The 21,451-nt window shown below is 47.5% G+C and overlaps 1 protein-coding gene across 6 annotated transcripts in view; it reads left to right on the top strand.

The window, feature by feature from the left end:
- Positions 1-18,177, top strand: part of TENM2 (teneurin transmembrane protein 2) — a 1,386,931-nt gene extending 1,368,754 nt beyond the window's left edge. For all 6 annotated transcript variants that reach the window (XM_032158572.2, XM_032158571.2, XM_058440114.1 and 3 more), the window contains 2 exons: positions 14,288-14,418; positions 16,052-18,177. In XM_032158572.2, the coding sequence (XP_032014463.1) occupies positions 14,288-14,418; positions 16,052-16,813 (893 nt within the window). In that variant the 3' untranslated portion in view covers positions 16,814-18,177. The remainder of the gene's footprint in view (positions 1-14,287; positions 14,419-16,051) is intronic.
- The last annotated feature ends 3,274 nt before the right edge of the window (positions 18,178-21,451 follow it).

Genomic DNA, 21,451 nt, shown 5'->3' on the forward strand with positions numbered 1-21,451 from the left:
AAGATGTCCCAACCACTTTCATGTCCAGTCAGTTGAAATAACTTTATAAGAGCCCTTCCTACCCCAACAGAGGAAAGCAGTAAGAAGCGGGGAGAGAATAGGGCTCTGGTGTCAGAAATACCTGGTTCAAATTCTCTCTCTTCTATTTATAAGCCAAAGGACCTTGGGCTAGTTGTCCAATCTCTCTGAACTATAGTTTCCTTCCCTGTGAAAGGCACTGATAAAACCATCCCACAGAGTGACATGACAAGTAAATGAACACAGCTGGGCATGGTGGCTCACGCCACCCACGTAATCCCAGCACTTTGAGAGGCTGAGGCAGATGGATCCCTTGAGGTCAAGAGTTCGAGACCAGCCTGGCCAAGAGAGTGAAACCCCATCTCTACTAAAAATACAAAAATTAGCCAGGTGTGGTGGTACATGCCTGTAGGCCCAGCTACTCAGGAGGCTGAGCCAAGAGAATCACTTGAACTCAGGAAAGCGGAGGTTGCAGTGAGCTGAGATCATGCCACTGCACTCCACCCAGCCTAGGCGACAGAGCAAGACCCTGTCTCAAAAAAAAAAAAAAAAAAGTAAATGAACTTGTGTAGTTATAGTCTAGTGCCTGGCAACTAGAGAGTGGATGTTCATGAAATGGTATCTGCTTGTGTTATTAACATTGTCATTACTAGAGAGAAGCAATGAGTGAGCGTAAGTATCGAGATGACTGTAACCCAGTTCCTGACCTCCAGAGGCTCATCTGGTGAGAGACATATACAAATAACCAACGATAATCCAAAGCAGAATTAAGTCTTTGCTATGATATAGGTGTCTGTTCAGTTGTTTATCAAAATGCATTTATAAAGTGGCACTGTGCTAGGTTCTGGGGATTCAATGGTGAATAAGACAAATACCGTTCTCTCAAGGTGTGTGTGTGTGTGTGTGTGTGTGTGTGTGTGTGTGTGTGTGTGTGCAGATTAATTCAGATTTTCAAGATTGGCATAATACAGAAGGGCTCATGTCAAAATGGGCCTGATGAATTCATGGGACCTTGGGTGGCAGAAGTGAGCTCAAGGCTGAAGGAAGGCTATGAACAAATGTCATAAGGACATAAGAATTTTGGAGAATAGAATGAAAGGAGAGGCCAAGAAAGGCAGATTATCTACTTCTCTGTGATAAGTGAGAAATTGGTGAAATCAATTAGCTGCATGTGGTGGCACATGCCTGTGGTCCAAACTACCCAGGGGGCTAAGCAGGGAGAATCTCTTGAGCTCAGGAGTTGGAGGCTAGAGTGAGCTATGATTATGCCACTGCACTCCAGCCTAGGCGCAGAGTGAGAACCCATCTCACAAAAAGAAATGAAAAGAAAAGAAAAAGAAATTGGTGGAATAAGAGTCTCTCTCCCTCCATCCATTCACCCATTCAACAAATATTTGTACAGTATCTAAAATGTACTAAATACTAGAGACACAGTGGGAAGCAAGATAAAGTCCCTGTCCTCAGGGAAATGAGCAAGGAAATCAGGATGGCTGGATGGCTGGGTGGATGGCTGGAAGGATGGCTGACTGGATGGATGGCTGGCTGGGTGGGTGGATGGATGGATGGATGGATGGATGGATGGATGGATGGATGGATGGGATGGATGGATGGATGGATGGATGGATGGATGGATGGATGGATGGATAAATAGATGGGTAGGTGGATGGGTGGGTGAATGGATGGATGGGTGTGTGGATGGGAGGATGAATGGATAGATGGATGGTTGGTAGGTAGGTAGGTAGAGGGAAGGGGAGAGAGAGAGTGAGATCCAAAGAGACCAGGGCCCCAAAGGGCTAACTTTCAGCAAGCAGGCTGGGGCCATCTCACCAGTTTATGCTTTGTATAGAGAAACAATAATGAGGACCCAAGACCAGAACCCCAAGTTCCAGAAAACTCACAGCTCTTGGCCATGAGCCAAGGAGGCATCAACACTCAGGTGACTGGGGCCACTTGGCCATTCCCAAGGCAGGAATGGAAGCAGCATCTACCTGGAGCACAGTGCTGCCCTTTAAGCCCCATGCTGCAGAAATGAACAACCTTAAAGATCAACTGTGGCCATGCATTGCTTCACTGACAAGCCCTGGACCTTTGGAAGTCGAACCCAGAATCCCCAAACCCCAGAAGCATCTGGGACCTTTTGGACCCAGAAGCTATGGCCAAGCGACCTAGGCTAACATCTGTAAACCCTCCTGTCCTCCTCCCCCGTGCCTCATCAGAGGCCCTGCCAGGGCTTCCCCGCTTACCCTATGCTCAGCATAACTTTTGTCCTCGAAATCACTGCAGCTGCAAATTAAAATAAGTCTCAGGAAAACACACACATATAGTATTAATATTAGGTTACGATAAATGATATAAAGATGAAAAATAGGAAGAAGACATGGAGACCAATGAGAAGTGTCTCCTTTATGGAGGGGATCACGGACGGCCTTTCTGAGCAGGTAGTGTTGATCAGACATTTATGAAGTGCAGGGAGAGAGGAGGAGTGTTCCAGAGACAGGAAACAGTGTGAATGGGGAGGTTGACTAGGCCTACCTTAGCCACAGGAGAGAATCCTGCCCCACATAGAATGTCCCTTCCAGAAGACTGGTTGGTATCAGACACGTTGGGAATGAATCAGCCAGAGAGGCAATAAAGAGAAACCCGCAATGTGGGCTGAACAGACATGTCCCGCTGCCAAGACCCAAACAAAATCATTTCACAGGGCACAGTCAGCCTCACTGACCCTCTCAGCTACTCACCTGGCTCTCCAGAAAAGGCAAAAAAATAATTAGCAGGGTTTTCTGAATAGCAATACTGCTTTTCTCATTCCGGTGCTTCATGGAGACTCAATAAATGGGAATCAAATCAAGTTGAACTAAGTCCAACGAAACTGAATCCAGAAACCATTAGAGAGTCTAAAATAAAGGGTGGTGTCAGAGAAGTGGCGTGCACAGGGTGGATGTCTTCAGTGAGAGCCAAGGGAGAGAAGAAGCCAGACCAGGCACAGCCCACGCTCGGGCAGTGACCTGGGAGTGGGGATCCGAGTGGAGAACACCAAATCATTCTCTGCTGTTCACACATTGGCTCATCTGTAAACCCCATCTAAATTAGTCTTAATTTGCCACTTAGGAGACTAGCAGAATGGCTGAACTCACTGCTCACAATTTAAGCAGAAGAGGTAATTAAGATGTAGTCGGGAGGAACACAAAGAACAGAACCTTTTCCCTCTAGTACCCAGTAGCAGCGAAAGAACGGTGGCTGTTTGGAAACAGAACTCTCTGAATGCAAGTGGCAGCTCCTGAAGCCAGAGAAGGGTCTGTTTGTTCTGCCCAAGAATGTGAGGACAAAGGAAGGCAACCCAGAGTACTGCCTGGGTAGGAGCTCAGAGACATTCTGGGCAGGAACACAAGTTAGCCTCCAGGAGCAGGCGGAGGGGGCAAGAAGTAGTTCCTTCTCACTCACAGGCTCCAAAGCAGCACCCTTTTGAACAGTTACTTTTTAAGGTAATATATTGATGATTGGCATATCTGTGACAAAAAGATATGAGAAGAAAGAGTATAAAAGAAAGACTGGGCCAGGCATGGTGGCTCATGCCTGTAATTCCAGCACTTTGGGAGGCCAAGGCAAGAGTATCACTTGAGTCTAGGAGTTTGAGATCAGCCTGGGCAATATAGAGAGATCCCATCTCTACTAAAAATTTAAAAGTTAGTCAAGTGTGGTGGTGCACACCTGTGGTCCCAGCTACTTGCGGGGCTGAGGTAGAAGAATTGCTTGAGCACAGGAGATTGAGGGTGCAGTGAGCTGTGATTGTGCCATGGCAGGGTCTCAAAAAAAAAAAAAAAGACTGGGAGACTACCTCCCAACAACCTGCAATGGCCTAGACTTTTCCAGTTTTAGCATCCCAGGAAACTCTTCTGTCTTGGACACACTGGGATCCATACCCTGTCCCCAGCTCTGCCCTATTCTGAGGCCAGTTCTCTCTGATATTAGAACCTGAGTCCATCTCAAGACACCACTTCTTGGCCAGGCGCGGTGGCTTACACCTGTAATCCCAGCACTTTGGGAGGCCAAGGCGGGTGGATCACCTGAAGCCAGTAGTTTGAGACCAGCCTGACCAACATGGTGAAACCCCGTCTCTACTAAAAATACAAAAAAAAAATTAGCCACGCGTCGTGGCAGGCACCTGTAATCCCAGCTACTTGGGAGGCTGAGGCAAGAGAATTGCTTTAACCTGGGAGGCGGAGATTGCAGTGAGCCAAGATCGCACCATTGCACTCCAGCCTGAGAAACAAGAGCGAAACTCAGTCTCAAAAAAAAAAGAAAGAAAAGAAAAGAGGCACCACTTCTAACCTTGCCAATCACTTGCTCTGTGACTTGGACAAACATCTCAACCCTTCAGAGCCACAGTATTTTTTGTTTGTTTGTTGTTTTGTTTTGTTTTGTTTTTTTGAGACAGAGTCTTGCTCTGTCACCCAGGCTGGAGTGCAGTGGCATGATCTTGGCTCACTGCAACCTCTGTTTCCTGGGTTCAAGTGATTCTCCTGCCTCAGCCTCCCAAGTAGCTGGGACTACAGGCATGTGCAACCAGGCCCAGCTAATTTTTTTGTATTTTTAGTAGAGACGTGGTTTCACCGTGTTAGCCAGGATGGTCTCGATCTCCTGATCTTGTGATCCGCCCGCCTCGGCCTCCCAAAGTGCTGGGATTACAGACGTGAGCCACTGCACCTGGCAGAGCCACAATTTCTTCATCGGCAAAATAGTGATAATAATAGCAGTCACCTTACGGGGTCATGAAAAGTAAATGCATCATGACATGTAAAGTGCCTAGCACAGAGCAAAGGCTAATAAATGCATTCGTTATTATTATTATTTTTTTTTTTTTTTGAGACGGAGTCTCGCTCTGTAGCCCAGGCTGGAGTGCAGTGGTGCAATCTTGGCGCACTGCAAGCTCCGCCTCCCGGGTTCACACCATTCTCCTGCCTCAGCCCCCCGAGTAGCTGGGACTACAGGCGCCCGCCACCATGTCCGGCTAATTTTTTGTATGTTTAGTAGAGACAGGGTTTTACCGTGTTAGCCAGGATGGTCTCGATCTCCTGACCTCGTGATCCGCCCGCCTCGGCCTCCCAAAGTGCTGGGATTATAGGCATGAGCCACTGCGCCCAGCCACGCACTCGTTATTTATAAGCAGCTATGGACTTGGAGGTGGGGAGTTCAAAGATGAAGAGTGAGGACACTGCCTTTGTATTATTTTCTGATGTATGTAGAGAACGGTCTCCTGATCCACCTTGAAATAAATTCCAACGCTGCTCTGAATGGCATTGCTTTAGCAAACTGGAAGCCCCAGATAAAATTTGAGTTCAGTGACCCTCCTAGATGTGGCCCATGATGACGCATATTTCCCCCATCCCTTTCTCCCTGGTGGGTCTTTGGCTTACGAACCCCAGGCACGCTTTAGCTTAAAGTCAGATTTTGTAGAGTTTAATTTATCTAAGTGAGGAGGAAGACACAACCTCCTTCTCACATTATCCTCTTCTCATATTTACACTTAACACCTGAAGATGCCGCGCTGACAGCGTGTTCAGAGGGAGAACGCGCTTTGGCGGTGGATAATCACACACTGTGAAGAACATGAGAAGAGGAGAGTCATGAGCTATTAGGCGGTGCCACAGTGCCAGCTCCTGCCCAAGTAATTCCCTCTAGACTGTTTAGGGAGCCTGTTACCAGATAACACCAATTACTTCTAAAGGAGGAGGGGTGTTGTGTTGTCTCAGAAATGCCTTCCACAGCATGGAGGAGGAGTCACTAGAATAAACATTTCCAAAGGGGTTGAGGCTCAGAAACCAGCCATGTTAGAAAATTTAAAGAAGAGGAAGGAGGGAAAGGGGAGGGACAGGAAGAGGAAGAAGAAGGGGAGGAAGAGGAAGAAAGGGAGGAAGCGGAAGAATAGAAAGAAAAAGACGAGGAAGGAGGAAGAAGAGGAAGAAGAACTACAAAAACTAGGACGTAAGGATTGCTGTTCATGGGAATGGCCATTGAAATTCCTGGTCACAGAGGCAGGAGGGCTCTTAACATCACTTTCACCTCCTTAAGGGATCCTGAGCTAGGGAGAGAGAGATCCCTGGAGGAAAAAGATCCTGATGAGGAGAGTCTTCTAAAGACACGGGCTTCTCAGCCAGGTGTGGTGGCTTATACCTGTAATCCCAGAACTTTGGGAGGCTGAGACAGGTGGATCTCCTGAGGTCAGGAGTTCAAGACCAGCCTGGCCAACATGGCAAAACCTCGTCTCTACTGAAAATACAAAAATTAGCTGGGCATGGTGGTGCGTGCCTGTGATCCCAGCTACTGGAGAAGCTGAGGCAGGAGAATCTCTTGAACCTGGGAGGCGAAGCTTGCAGTGAGCCAAGATCACACCACTGCACTCCAGCCTGGGTGACAGAGCGAGGCGCTGTCTCAAAAAAAAAAAAGAAAGAAAAAAAGACAAGGACTTCTCTTGCTTTTCTTGGAATTCCCTACATAATCTATATCCCTGGTGAAAGATGGGATGATTTGATGTGGTATACAGATGAAGTATTAAATAACAAAAAAACACAGATGGGGAGAGGCAGTCCCTTTTCAATGCTCTCTTAATTCTTCCAATTCAGAGGAGAAAGTCTCACTTGATGCTGGTATGTATTTACACCTCAGTAACACTTCTTTTTTTTTTTTTTTTTTCCCTTGAGACAGAGTCTCCCTCTGTCACCCAGGCTGGAGTGCAGTGGCACGGTCTTGGCTTACTGCAACCTCCGCCTCCCGGGTTCAAGTGATTCTCCTGTATCAGCCTCCTGAGGAGCTGGGACTACAGGCGCCCACCACCAAGCTGGGCTAATTTTTTTGTATCTTTAGTAGAGATGGGCTTTCACCATATTGATCAAGCTGGTCTCGAACTCCTGACCTCAGGTGATCCACCCACCTCAGCCTCCCAAGTGCTGGGATTACAGGCATGAGCCACCACGCCTGGCCTCATTAACAGTTCTAATCTCCCTTTTCAACAGAGAGAGCAGGTCTAAATCTCCCTCAGTGGCAGGTAACAAAATCAAGCGCTCTAATTTAATTGCTTGACTTTCTTTTCTTTGTTTTAATTTTACAGTTATTTTCTGTTTACACCAAGTAAGCCTACTTTCCCATTCATGGTAGTGACATAAAATTTAATTTTTGTTTATTTATTTTATTTTCTTTCTTTCTTTATTTTTTTTTTTTTTTTTTTTGAGACGAAGTCTCACTCTGTCTCCCAGGCTGGAGTGCAGTGGCGTGCTCTCTGCTCACCGCAACCTCCGCCTCCCAGGTTCAAGCAGTTTTCCTGCCTCAGCCTCCTGAGTAGCTGGGATTACATGCAGGCGCCACCATGCCGTGCTAATTTTTGTATTTTTAGTACAGACACGGTTTCACCATGTTGGTCAGGCTGGTCTCGAACTCCTGACCTCATGATCTGCCTGCCTCGGCCTCCCAAAGTGCTAGGATTACAGGCGTGAGCCACTGCGCCCAGCTACAATTTATTTTTTTAATGGATTTACCTAAATTGAAAAGGCAAATTTGTTTTTTAATTGGTAAATAAATAATAATACAAGTGATACCTAGATATGGCAAACAAAACATATATATGTATATGTATGTATGTGTATATATATATATATATATATATAGCAACAGGTGGCCATAAATATTCAAAGTTGAGAAACCAATGCTCTCCACCCAGGACCTACCTGGTACATAGTAGATGCTCTGTAAATATATGGCTGTTGCCAGATTAAAGCCACACTTCTCTCTGCTTGATATTAACATACTTTTTAAAGCAATTTCAAACCTGTATTTTTTTTTTTTTTTTTTTTGAGACGGAGTCTTGCTCTGTGGCCCAGGCTGAAGTGCAATGGCACAATCTCAGCTCACTGCAACCTCCACCTCCCAGGTTCAAGCAATTCTCCTGCCTCAGCCTCCTGAGTAGCTGGGATTATAGCTGCGTGCACCAAGCCTGGCTATTTTTTGTATTTTTAGTCGAGACGAGCTTTCACCATATTGGCCAGGCTGGTCTTGAACTCCTAACCTGAGGTGATCCACCCGCCTCAGCCTCCCAAAGTGCTGGGATTACAGGCGTGAGCCACCGCGCCCAGCCTCAAACCTGTTTCTTAAATGGACTATTGTTATGTGTGTAAATGCCAAGTCTTTCAATGACTAGTCCGTGCCCAAGGAAGGTGGATAGATCAAAGCTCCCAGATTCCTTCTCCTTAGAGGGTTCTTATATATCCATATTTTTGGCAGCAATGTCAACATTAAATATCTCACAATAGTCCCGGGGCAGAAGGTAGTTATGTCTGAGCCCCTTCAGAAGTGTGTTCTCAGGCAGAGACAGATCCACTGTCACACTACTACTAGTCAGGGTAGCTCGTCACATATGTCCAGTGCTCATTCATTCCTTCATTCTGTAGATACTTATGGAGCACCTATTTTGTGCCAGGCATTGTTGTAGGGCCCGGGGAGACATCAATGAAGAAAACAGGTTTTTAAACTCCCCATTCTGGTGGAGCTTGCCTTCACCAGGAAAGCTGGAGTGAAAGAGACAATAAATACAATAAATGTGGAAATGACACAGCATGTTAGAAGAATGTGACTGTTGTTTTGGGGGGACATGAGCAAGGTAAGGGGACTAGGGATTGCAAGGGGTGGGGATCGGGGGGTGGCAGTGGGGTTGGCCTTACCAGGCAGGCAGAGTCTGAGCAAGACTGAAAAGAGGAGAGAGAGCGAGAGAGGCAGAGGATACGTTTAGGGAAAAGCCCGCTGGGCAGAGGGCCTACCAGCATAAAAGTGGTGAGATGAGTGCGTCCCTGGCATGTTCAAAGAAAAGCACAGAGGCAGGAGCAAGGGAGCGCGTGGGAGATGCAGTCAGAGAGGTCGTGGAGAGAGCCCTTTGAGGCCATTAGAAGGACTTTGGCTTTTTCAATGAAAGACGTGGGGAGTCCCTGGGGTGCTCTGAACCTCTGAGGAACATCATGGGCAGCTCCTGATTTTTTTTTTTTTTTTTCCTGTGACCGAGTCTCACTCTGTTGCCAGGCTGGAGTGCAGTAGCATGATCTCGGCTCACTGCAACCTCTGCCTCCCGGGTTCAAGCGATTCTCCTGCCTCAGCCTCCCGAGTAGCTGAGATTACAGGCGCCCACCAGCACGCCCAGCTAATTTTTGTATTTTTAGTAGAGACGGAGTTTCACCATGTTGGCCAGTCTGGTCTCGATCTCCTGACCTAATGATCCGCCTGCCTCAGCCTCCCAAAGTGTTGGAATTACAGGCGTGAGCCACTGTGCCCGGCCAGCTCCTGATTGAAAGGCTTACTCAGATTGCTGAGCTGATAAGGAATGTGGGGTGCTGATAAGGAATGTGGGGTGCAGAGCGGAAGCACGGAGGCCAGTTAGACATCCCTCCGGAGGTGCTGAACCGAGTAGAGGCAGTGGAAGTGGCGAGAGGAGACACATACGCGGGATCTATTGTGAAAGTAAAAGTAAAGGATTTAGCTGCATGACCCGGCAATTCCACACCTACGCATACACACAAGAAAAAGGAAAACAGGCTTTCAAACAAAAATTTATACAGGAATGTTTATAGCAGCAGCATTCATAATAGTAAAAAAGTGGAAACAGGCCGGGGGCAGTGGCTCACGCCTGTAATCCCAGCACTTTGGGAGGCCGAGGCGGGCGGATCACAAGGTCAGGATATGGAGACCATCCTGGCTAACACAGTGAAACCACGTCTCTACTAAAAATACAAAAAATTTGCCGGGTGTGGTGGTGGGCACCTGTAGTCTCAGCTACTCGGGAGGCTGAGGCAGGAGAATCACTTGAACCCAGGAGATAGAGGTTGCAGTGAGCCGAAATCGCACCACTGCACTCCAGCCTGGGTGACAGAGCAAGGCTCAGTCTCAAAAAAAAAAACCAAAAAGTGGAAACAACCCAAATATGTATCAACTGGTAAATGGATAAACAAAGCACACTGCATGCTCCAAAATGGACAAAACTTAGAACCTTAAAAACATTATGCTGAGTGAAAGAAGCCAGACACAAAAGGCCATGTATCATGGGATTCCATTCATGTCAAATGTCCAAAACAGGTAAACCCATACAGACAGCAGTTTGTGGGAGGGGTAATGCAGAGTGACTACTAATGGGTCTGAGGGGCTTTGAGGGGTGATGAAAATGTTCTGAAATTAGTAATAATGGTTGCATAACATTGTGAATGTACTGGAAACCACTGAATTGTGCACTTTCAAATGGTGAATTTTATACGAATTTTACCTTTTTTTCTTAAGGGAAACGATTAGGCCAGGCACAGTGGCTCATACCTGTAATCCTAGCACTTTGGGAGGCCAACGTGGAGGGATCACTTGAGGTTAGGAGTTCGAGACCAGCCTGGCTTAACATGGCAAAACCCCGCCTCTACTAACAATAATACAAAAATGAGCGAGGCATGGTGGCGGGCACCTGTAATCCCAGCTACTCAGGAGGTTGAGTTACAAGAATCGCTTGACCCTGGGAGGCCGAGGCTGTAGTGAGCTGAAATGACGCCACTGCCCTCCAGCCTGGGTGACAGAGTGAGACTCCGTATCAACAACAACAACAACAAAAAAAGGAAACAATTTACTAATGGATTAGATGTGGGGAGTGGAAAAAAGAAAGGAGTCAAGGATGACAGCTGGAAGGATGGGGTTATTACCCAAGATGGGGAAGACTGTGGGTGGGGCAAGTTTGGAGGAAGAACAAGAGTTCAGTTTCGGACGTGTTAAATTTGAAATGTAATTAGCTATACAAGTTCAGCGTTCAGGAAGAGGTCTATGCTGGAGGTACGAATTCTGGAGTCAGTATCTGCATGTAGATGGCATTTGGGGACCAAGCCTGGCTAAGATCACCGTGATTGTTGAGTGGAGATGGTTGGGAGAAGAAGCTCATGGACTGACTTGAGTCTGGGGCATCTCGACATTAAGAGATCAGGGAGATGAGGAGGAACAAAAAACAGACAGCAGCTACTAATGTAGGAGAAGAAAAAAACAAGAGAATGTATTATCCAGAAAGCAAAGGAAAAAAAAAGGCAGGAGAGTTCCGCTTGTCAAACACTCCTGATAGGTCAAATAGGATGAGAACCAATAGCAACACTGGGCTTGGCAAATGGAGGTCACTCATGACTTTGACAAGAGTAGTTTCAGGGAAGTCACGGAGGCAAAAGCCTGATTCAAAGGAGAAGGGGAGAAGAATGAGAGACAATGAGAATAGAAAATTAGTTTGAGTTTGAGAAGTTTTTGCACAGGGGAATTAGAAATGGGTGGTCGGGGGCAAGAGGGGAATTTTTTTTTTTTTTTTTTTTTTTTTTTTGAGACAGAGTCTCGCTCTTTCACCCAGGCCAGACTGCAGTGGCGCGATCTCGGCTCCCTGCAAGCTCCGCCTCCCGGGTTCATGCCATTCTCCTGCCTCAGCCTCCCGAGTAGCTGGGACTACAGGCGCCCGCCACCACGCCCGGCTAAATTTTTTTGTATTTTTTTTTTTTTTAGTTGAGACGGGGTTTCACCGTGTTAGCCAGGATGGTCTCGATCTCCTGACCTCGTGATCCGCCCGCCTCGGCCTCCCAAAGTGCTGGGATTACAGGCGTGAGCCACTGCGCCCGGCAAGAGGGGAAATTTTTTAAACATTTAGCAGCACGTCTATACGCTGATGGGGTTGATCCACTGGAAGAGAGAGCAAATCAATGATATGGAGTGAGAGAGAAAATTGCTGGAGTGATGTCCCTGAGTTGGCAAGAAACAGTGTGACCAAGTGCACAGGAGGAGGATTGAACTTGCACAGCTCATCTAGAGTGAGAGGAGAAAAGCCGGAAATATGAGTACAAGTGCTGGTAGCCATATCGCCATCAGCAAATGTGATGGGAGCTCAGGGAAATTGTCCCCTGGCTGCATCACTTATCTCAGAATAGGAGATGAGGTCAGCTAGTGGGAGGAAGGAGAAGCAGGTATTAGGGATTTTTGGAGATGAGAAGGAGTAAAATGGTCCAGGAGGATGAGAGGATAGCTGAATGGAATAAAGGAACTTAGTAAGATCACCAGGCAGCAGGGAGGCATGCTTTCAATTCCTGCTGGGGAATGTAAAGTGACACAGGTCAGCATGGTTATGATTTTTTCCCCAGCCACATTCAGTTGCACAGGTGCAAACACAGAATAGGCAAAAACTTGAATGTAACCAACACTGTGATTTCACCAAGCAAGTGTGGTGAGGTGAGAAAGGGGGAAGGGATCCGAAAATACCACCAAGGGAATGATGCCAGTGACTGTCCTCTAGATAAGGAGAGAAGAAAAACCAGGAAGATGAGGGATGGACGGTGAAAGGAGCTTGGGATGGATTGGAGGTACTGGGGGTTGAGTGGGGGGAGATTAAAGGATTAAGGTTGTCCGGTTACAAGAAGGGGTAGGTGCGAAAACATTGAGGCAGTGGTCAGAGGGTGATATGCATGAAATTGAGATGATGGAGAGATGAAAATGATTGGGGATAACAAGGTCCAGTGAGTGGGGAAAAGACCATCAAAGGAGAGGAGATCAAGGAAACAAGAGGCCAGAATGTTGGAAGGAGCAACTATCTATATAATGAAATCACTGAGAATTAATTCAGGGAAAGAGATGGAGGGAATGACAGGGGAGCAGAAGCTAAAAGCTTTGAGAAATGCAAGTGAGTGCTTCCTGCGACACAAACGCACTTGTACCTCCAGGTCCAGTGATTGTAGGTGAATAAGCAGGGAGCCCAATGTTCTTGGCAGAGAGAGTTTCAGTAAGAGCAAAAAGGGAAAGGAACCATTAGAAAAGAGATCGAAGACATGAGGTGGCGGGGGTGGGGAGTGCGTGGCGTCCGATGCAAATGTGAATTCCAGAGGGCCCAATGGAATTATTTGGGGAGCTAGGGAAAGGTGAAGCTGGGGCAGGAAATGAAGGGATTGGAGGGTGTTGGGCATGATTTTGGGGGGTGCCCATTATAAACAGGGATAAGGAACATAAGGAGATTAGTCCTGCTGGACTCCAGGCCAGTGGTGTTGGTGAAGATGTAAGCGTTTCAAGGCACGGACATCCAGGACTCTCTATTGATCAGTGTGGAAGGAGTCTTTTTCTAAGGACCTCGACCATTCAGCAGAGGGCACGACACTTGGGGCAGGTGGCATAATTCCCAATGCAAGGACTTGATGTTGACCTCTGGCAGGTGGTCTTACTCTGAGCAGCCAGTGCCCTCTCTTGGTTTCTCTTTAAAGAGTAGGAAGGCTGGGCTGGGCACAGTGGCTCATACCTGTAATCCCAGCACTTTGGGAGGCCGAGGCAGGCAGATCACCTGAGGTCGGGAGTTCGAAACCAGCCTGACCAACATGGAGAAACCCTGTCTCTACTAAAAAATACAAAATTAGCCAGGTGTGGTGGCGCATGCCTGTAATCCCAGCTACTTGGGAGGCTGAGGCAGGAGAATTGCTTGAACCTGGGAGACAGAGGCTGCAGTGAGCTGAGACTGTGCCATTGCACTCCAGCCTGGGCAACAGAGCAAGACTCCATCTCAAAAAAAAAGAGAGTAGGAAGGCTGGAGAAAGCCTCTCATGGTCCAGAGGACTCTGCTTTCCATCTGTGTCCAGCTCTTGGAAACCCCTTTCCATAGTGAGCAAGCCTCAGTGCAGCAGCCCCAGTCCAAAAGGCCTGCACAGCAATAGGAAGCATCACTTATCCCTCCAGTCCGTCCTGTATATCTACCCTCTAAACACACTGCGTGGCCTGTGATAGATGCTCCCTTAAATACTTGCTAAATAAAGGAGTTGATATTTATTGAGCAGTTAATGTGCCAGGCACTGTGAAAAGCCTTTTATGCGGATTTTCTCCTTTGATCTTCATAACAACCCAATGAGACTGACACAATTATTATCCCAATTCATATCTGAGGAATCTGAGGCTCAGAGAGGGGCTGGAACTTGCCCAAGGTCACACAGCCAGGGGATTCGAAGCTAGATCTGTCTTACTTGAGCAAGGGTCTTCTTAATCATCACATGGTGGTTATCAAATGACCAAGTTTGGAAGGACATCTGCTTCCTAAAACCCACGTATGGAAGCCCTGGGTCTGGACTCAGGAGACAGTCACAAGCTCTTCCTCCCTCCCCTTTGGGCCCTACACCCAACCACCCATTTTATTTTGTTCTCTCTTTAAGCTCCGCTGCTGCTCTCTATCCATTGTGATTTCAGAAACCTTTATTTTTGTTTTCCACCATAGATGTGAAAAGCTGGCTTGTGATGTTTGGATTTCAGCTTAGCAACATCATTCCTGGCTTCCCAAGAGCCAAAATGTATTTCGTGCCTCCTCCCTATGAATTGTCAGAGAGTCAAGCAAGTGAGAATGGACAGGTAAGCGGAGGTTCCCGCCAAGAATTCAAATGATTGTCATCATTCCCTTTTGCAAACAGAACCTCATGGGAGCCAAGGGCATGTCAGTGCAGGAAAACATTGGAGCTGGGTATAAAAGGTGCAAGACACATTGAGACTTCCCAGGAAAGCGAATGTCAGTGCTGTCACCTGTCTGGCACAGCACATATTTCTTCCCAACTTCGATTAATGCCTTAATTGTGGTATCATTATCTGTTCAGTAGAATACCTTTGAGTCACTCCTTGATTAACAACAGCACAGAGAAATCTAGCAGCAACCTACCATCTGCACTGCCTATAAGATCATAACCCTTTCAGCTTTTATGGGACGTCATAAAACTGTGGTTTGCAGTTTCTGTCCCATTAAAGAACATTTTTATGCCCCACATAAAACCTCGGCGCTTTATGGCCAAATGTATACAGATTGAGTTTTCAGAACATAATTTGTGCTTGGGTCTTTCTGTGATGACCGAGGGGTGGTCAGTTTCCATCTGGGTGCAGCTGAGACCTCTGCTACAATCAGATGGGAGGGGTTCAGATAACCCCTGCTACAGAACCGGCGCTCAGCACTATCAAAGTCTGAAAGGTCTCAGCTGCTCTGAATAATTGTTCAGATTGTGTAACTATAGCGAGGCAAGGAGGAGCTGCTGGGTAATTGAGAACAGCGTTCACTCAGTCCTGCCCCTTGGGGACCACTCAGTGGATGAATAGCCATCATTTCTCTCATTTATCTAAGTGCCGTTACCTCCCAAACACAGCCTCTCCCATTATCCCAGCCTGTCCCCCAACCACCAATTGAGACAAGTTGTAATTTGCAAGTGGAGAACTCAAGGCCAAGGAGATAATGGTGATTTCATCCCCTGCAGAACCAGGGCGAGGATGCAAAACAACTGCCTCAAAGCCGGGGGATATTCCCTCTGGCCCTCAAAGCCTGACTCTCTCAGCCTGCTGCTTCTCAAACGTTCGTATGCACACAGATCACCCAAGGCATCTTGTTCACACGTAGCCTCTGACTCGGTAGTTCTGGAGTGAGGCCTGAGATTCTGCTTTTTGAACAGGACAGATCCCAGTGATTCCTCTGCTGCTGGCTATACTTTGAGTAGCAAGGTCTTAACCCAAGGAAGTTAATGAATATCCAAGTCATTGGCCTCCAGGAAATCTAGCTTACAGTGGTGGGGTTCAAGGCTGTTCAAATCAACATCCTGCCCTTTGCGTCAGGATGTTCCTGGGTCTGAAGCAGGCAAGGCAGTTGCCAACCATCAGAGTGCAGAATGGGGCACTTCCCGAGTGGTGGCGTGACCTGGTAAGTGTGTAGGTCCGGGTGCCCATGCCAGCAAGGGGTGAACCTCCTTTACCATTTTTTTAGTTAATGGCAATTGCAAGATGGACAGACCACACCATCAGAGCATTAGTAATCAACCAGCCATCCATAGTTCAGAGCACTGGTAATCAACCAGCCATCCATAGTTCTAAAAGGTAGGACTGCATCAGCTCAGATCTGGATAGACCCAACACTAGTTCTTGCAGGAGAGTTCCAAGCCTTTCTCTTTAGACTCTTTTTGAGAGAGCTACCCAGCTCATCTGCTCAGCTTTCTCTGTTTTCTTATCCCCACAGCTCATTACAGGTGTCCAACAGACAACAGAGAGACATAACCAGGCCTTCATGGCTCTGGAAGGGCAGGTCATTACTAAAAAGCTCCACGCCAGCATCCGAGAGAAAGCAGGTCACTGGTTTGCCACCACCACGCCCATTATTGGCAAAGGCATCATGTTCGCCATCAAAGAAGGGCGGGTGACCACGGGCGTGTCCAGCATCGCCAGCGAAGATAGCCGCAAGGTGGCATCTGTGCTGAACAACGCCTACTACCTGGACAAGATGCACTACAGCATCGAGGGCAAGGACACCCACTACTTTGTGAAGATTGGCTCAGCCGATGGCGACCTGGTCACACTGGGCACCACCATCGGCCGCAAGGTGCTGGAGAGCGGGGTGAATGTGACTGTGTCGCAGCCCACGCTGCTGGTCAACGGCAGGACTCGAAGGTTCACGAACATTGAGTTCCAGTACTCCACACTACTGCTCAGCATCCGCTATGGCCTCACCCCCGACACCCTGGACGAAGAGAAGGCCCGCGTCCTGGACCAGGCAAGACAGAGGGCCCTGGGCACAGCCTGGGCCAAGGAGCAGCAGAAAGCCAGGGACGGGAGAGAGGGGAGCCGCCTGTGGACTGAGGGCGAGAAGCAGCAGCTTCTGAGCACCGGGCGCGTGCAAGGGTACGAGGGATATTACGTGCTTCCCGTGGAGCAATACCCAGAGCTTGCAGACAGTAGCAGCAACATCCAGTTTTTAAGACAGAATGAGATGGGAAAGAGGTAACAAAATAATCTGCTGCCATTCCTTGTCTGAATGGCTCAGCAGGAGTAACTGTTATCTCCTCTCCTAAGGAGATGAAGACCTAACAGGGGCACTGCGGCTGGGCTGCTTTAGGAGACCAAGTGGCAAGAAAGCTCACATTTTTTGAGTTCCAATGCTACTGTCCAAGCGAGAAGTCCCTCATCCTGAAGTAGACTAAAGCCCGGCTGAAATTTCCGAGGAAAACAAAACAAACGAATGAATGAGCAGAGACACACACAATGTTCCAAGTTCCCCTAAAATATGACCCACTTGTTCTGGGTCTATGCAGAAAAGAGACGCAAAGTGTCCAAAAGGAACAAAAGAACAAAAATGAATGAGCAAAGAAGAAAACAAACAAAAACAAAACAAACACACGGACCGATAAACAAAGAAACGAAGATGAGAAAGAAGGCCTCATATCCAATTACCTCACTCATTCACACGTGAGCAACACGCAGACATCCGCGAGGGCCAGCGTCACCAGACCAGCTGCGGGACAAACCACTCAGACTGCTTGTAGGACAAATACTTCCGACATTTTAGTTTAAGCAAATACAGGTGCATTTAAAACACGACTTTGGGGGTGATTTGTGTGTAGCGCCTGGGGAGGGGGGGATAAAAGAGGAGGAGTGAGCACTGGAAATACTTTTTAAAGAAAAAAAAAAAACATGAGGGAATAAAAGAAATTCCTATCAAAAATCAAAGTGAAATAATACCATCCAGCACTTAACTCTCAGGTCCCAACTAAGTCTGGCCTGAGCTAATTTATATGAGCGCAGAGTGTAAAATTTAATTCAAAATGGTGGCTATAATCACTACAGATAAATTTCATACTCTTTTGTCTTTGGAGATTCCATTGTGGACAGTAATACGCAGTTACAGGGTGTAGTCTGTTTAGATTCCGTAGTTCGTGGGTATCAGTTTCGGTAGAGGTGCAGCATCGTGACACTTTTGCTAACAGGTACCACTTCTGATCACCCTGTATATACATGAGCCGAAAGGCACAATCACTGTTTCAGATTTAAAATTATTAGTGTGTTTGTTTGGTCCAGAAACTGAGACAATCACATGACAGTCACCACGAGGAGAGAAAATTTAAAAAATAAAAATAAAAACAAAAAAAATTTTAAAAATAAAAAAATAAAAAAAGTCTAATAAGAACTTTGGTACAGGAACTTTTTTGTAATATACATGTATGAATTGTTCATCGAGTTTTTATATTAATTTTAATTTGCTGCTAAGCAAAGACTAGGGACAGGCAAAGATAATTTATGGCAAAGTGTTTAAATTGTTTATACATAAATAAAGTCTCTAAAACTCCTGTGGACACTGGTCTTGTGTGGAAATGCTTTGAGATGAGAAAAAGGCAAGCGTTACTGGAGAAAAAGAGAAGCTGCCCAAACGTGTGGAGGCTGAGCTGGTATTCTGAACACCTGGAGGAGATTTTTTCTTTTTTTTTTTTTTTTTTTTTTTTTTGGTGAGACAGAGTCTCACTCTGTTGCCCGGGCTGGAGTGCAATGGTGTGATCTCGGCTCACTGCAACCTCCGCCTCCTGGGTTCAAGCAATTCTCCTGCCTCAGCCTCCTGAGTAGCTGGGATTACAGGCGCACCACCACACCTAGCTAATTTTTGTATTTCAGTAGAGCCAGGGTTTCACCATGTTGGCCAGGCTGGTCTCGAACGCCCGACCTCAGGTGATCCACCCACCTCAGTCTCCCAAAGTGCTGGGATTATAGGCGTGAGCCATGGCGCCCTGCCTGGAGGAGCTTTTGTTAGCGGTATCTTCATGCTCCCCAATTCTAGAGCTAACTCTGCCTGCATCTGCAGCCCTTTCTCTGCATGGAGCAGAGGTGGACAGTCTGTGTGTGGTGTGGGTGGGCGGTGAGGACCCTCAGAGCCTGCCCAAGCATGGACGGATCCCTCTAGCCCTCCTGGGATGTTCAGGCTCCTCCCTGCAACCACATTCTAGTTCTGAGAGATGCTGGCAGAAATTAAAGGGGAGCATTCACTACACTGGGAGACGTGTGCACGCGTGTGTGTGTGTATGCTTTCATATTTCCTTCCAGACTACATCAACTTACCCCAAATCTTGCCTATTTGGGACCACCCAATAAGAAAAGCACGGCTGGTTTGGATAACTTTTGTTTTACATCACTCCTAAAGTTAGAATAATACTATCATTAATTGCTAACATTTATTGGTGCTTATTTGGTGCCCAGCATAGTGCTAAGGGCTCTGCATGCAATATTTTAGTTCATCCTCACGTTTCATTCATTCAGTGACATTTTCTTGAGAGCTTCCCTCGTGCCAGGGGGAAGTTCTGGGCTAAGTTCTGGATAAGAGAGGTGAGTAGACACCCATGGGCCCTTGCCTCGTGAAACTATGGGCAGGAGTGGACAGACAGTAGGAAAAGCATGGCATCAAGAAGTGAAAATGGGCTGGGGGTGGTGGCCCATGCCTGTAATCCCAGCACTTTGGGATGCCAAGGTGGGTGGATCACTTGAGGTCAGGAGTTCAGGACCAGCCTGGCCAACATGGCAAAACCCCATCTCTACTAAAAATACAAAAATTAGCCGGGCATGGTGGCACATGCCTATAATCCCAGCTAATCAGGAGGCTGAGGCAGGAGAGTTGCTTGAACCTGGGAGGCGAAGGTTGTAGGTAGCCGAGATCGTGCCACTGTACTCCAGCCTGGGCAACAAGGGTGAAACTCCGTCTCAAAAAAAAAAAAAAAGACACAGAAAGTGGGTGGTTAGGCCCGAGCACAGGAGAGGCCGGCAGGGTTCACAAGACACAGTTAGAGGTTCGATTTTTTTTTTTTTTTTAACTTGAAAAGCAACAGAAAGTTGTGAGTTTTGATTGCATAAAAAGTGCTGTGGCTGCAGTGTGGAGGACAGGGAGGGGAAGCTGATGTGGTCACCCAGGTGAGAGGAAGGAGGAGGCCAAGGAAGCCGTCAACCTAAGCTAAAGCTAGTTTTTTAAAAACTGACTGGATGCATGCCCCGGACAAGCTCCTAGGTGAGAAATCTGAGGCCACCATCACCCAGCGGGTAAGTGGTGGAATCAGATTCAAGCCCAGCTGTGGCCAATTCCAAACCCTCGCCAGGAAGTCTAAGGCCTCCTGAGGGCCCATCACCCACAGGTGGAAGGAAAGAAAGAGAGAGGCGGGGCTGGCCTGCTTGAACCCAGGTACCGGGCTTCACAAGCTCTCCTAGCGTCACTAGCAGAGCCAGTGATGACTTAGTAAAGCAAGCAGGCAAAGAAAATGGCCCAGAGCACTTCCCTCTGGAAGCACCTGTGAACAGCCGCATCTCCCCAGGGCTGAGTTTGGGCCGTTTCCCTTCAGGAGGAGGATGGGAAGCAGGAGCCAGCTTCTCTGTCTTTAGGCTGCTTGGGCCCAGTTGCTGCCTGCCTTGTTTAATCTGGCTGGTGTCAGGAGTACTTGGAGAAATCTCACAGAACAGCTTCCAGTGGGTCATGAGGACCGCTCAAATCTTGGTTTGGTGGGAGTTTCTTGTGGACCGGCCACTGCGTTTTATCCTCCTGCAGTAGACGCAGCCAGCAGGGCCCACCAGGACAGGGAGTTCACGCCAGGCCAGAAGCAGGGGGATCTCACTCGGCCTGTGGCTTCTCTGCCCCATCCAGCCTCTTGGGTAGACCCAAAGGGTGGGCAAATAGTGTGTCACAAAGGGAACCACATGTCACCAGAATGCCACCCAGGCCTGAAACTCTCCTCTTTTAGTTTAACCATCTTTCAATTATCCATGGGTTTTCTGCTACACCTAGGCCAGGCTCTTCTAACACACTACACAAACACATATTAAGGGAGAAGGAAACAGGCTTGGGGCAGAAATCCTTTCCCGCCTTTCCTTGGGCCAGTCCTAGCATGACCAGGACAGACTGATACAGAATTCTGGAAAGGCGGGCCGGGTGCAGTGGCTCATGCCTGTAATTCCAGCACTTTGGGAGGCCGAGGCAGGCGGATAACAAGGTCAGGAGATCGAGACCATCCTGGCTAACATGGTGAAACCCCATTTCTACTAAAAATAGAAAAAATTAGCCGGGCGTGGTGGCAGGCACCTGTAGTCCCAGCTACTCCGGTGGCTGAGGCAGGAGAATGGCGTGAACCCAGGAGGCGGAGCTTGCAATCAGCCGAGATTGCGCCACCGCTCTCCAGCCTGGGCGACACAGTGAGACTCCATTTAAAAAATAATAATAATAATAATTCTGGAAAGGCGGTACAGCCTATGCGTTAGTGAAGATCGTGCACTCTGAAGTCAGACCACCTAGGAACCAGTCCTGACTCTACCACTCACTAAATGAACATGGGAACTTGGGAAGGTTACATGTGCTAATTAAGGTAAATATATGCTGTGTTAAGAGAGAAACTCAAGTTAGCAGAAGAAAAGTTTCTCACTTATATAATAGTCCATCATGGGTCAGGGATGAAGATGGCTGCTTTGATGATTAAATGAGATATTGCCTGTATCATGGATGTGTGGTACTCAATAAATGTTCTTTTTTTGTTGTTTTTTTGAAACGGAATCTCACTCTTATTCCCCAGGCTGGAGTGCAATGGCGTAGTCTTGGCTCACTGCAACCTCCACCTCACGGTTTCAG

This window comes from Hylobates moloch, unplaced genomic scaffold (assembly GCF_009828535.3).
Source record: "Hylobates moloch isolate HMO894 unplaced genomic scaffold, HMol_V3 SCAFFOLD_6, whole genome shotgun sequence".
Classification (NCBI taxonomy): domain Eukaryota; kingdom Metazoa; phylum Chordata; class Mammalia; order Primates; family Hylobatidae; genus Hylobates; species Hylobates moloch.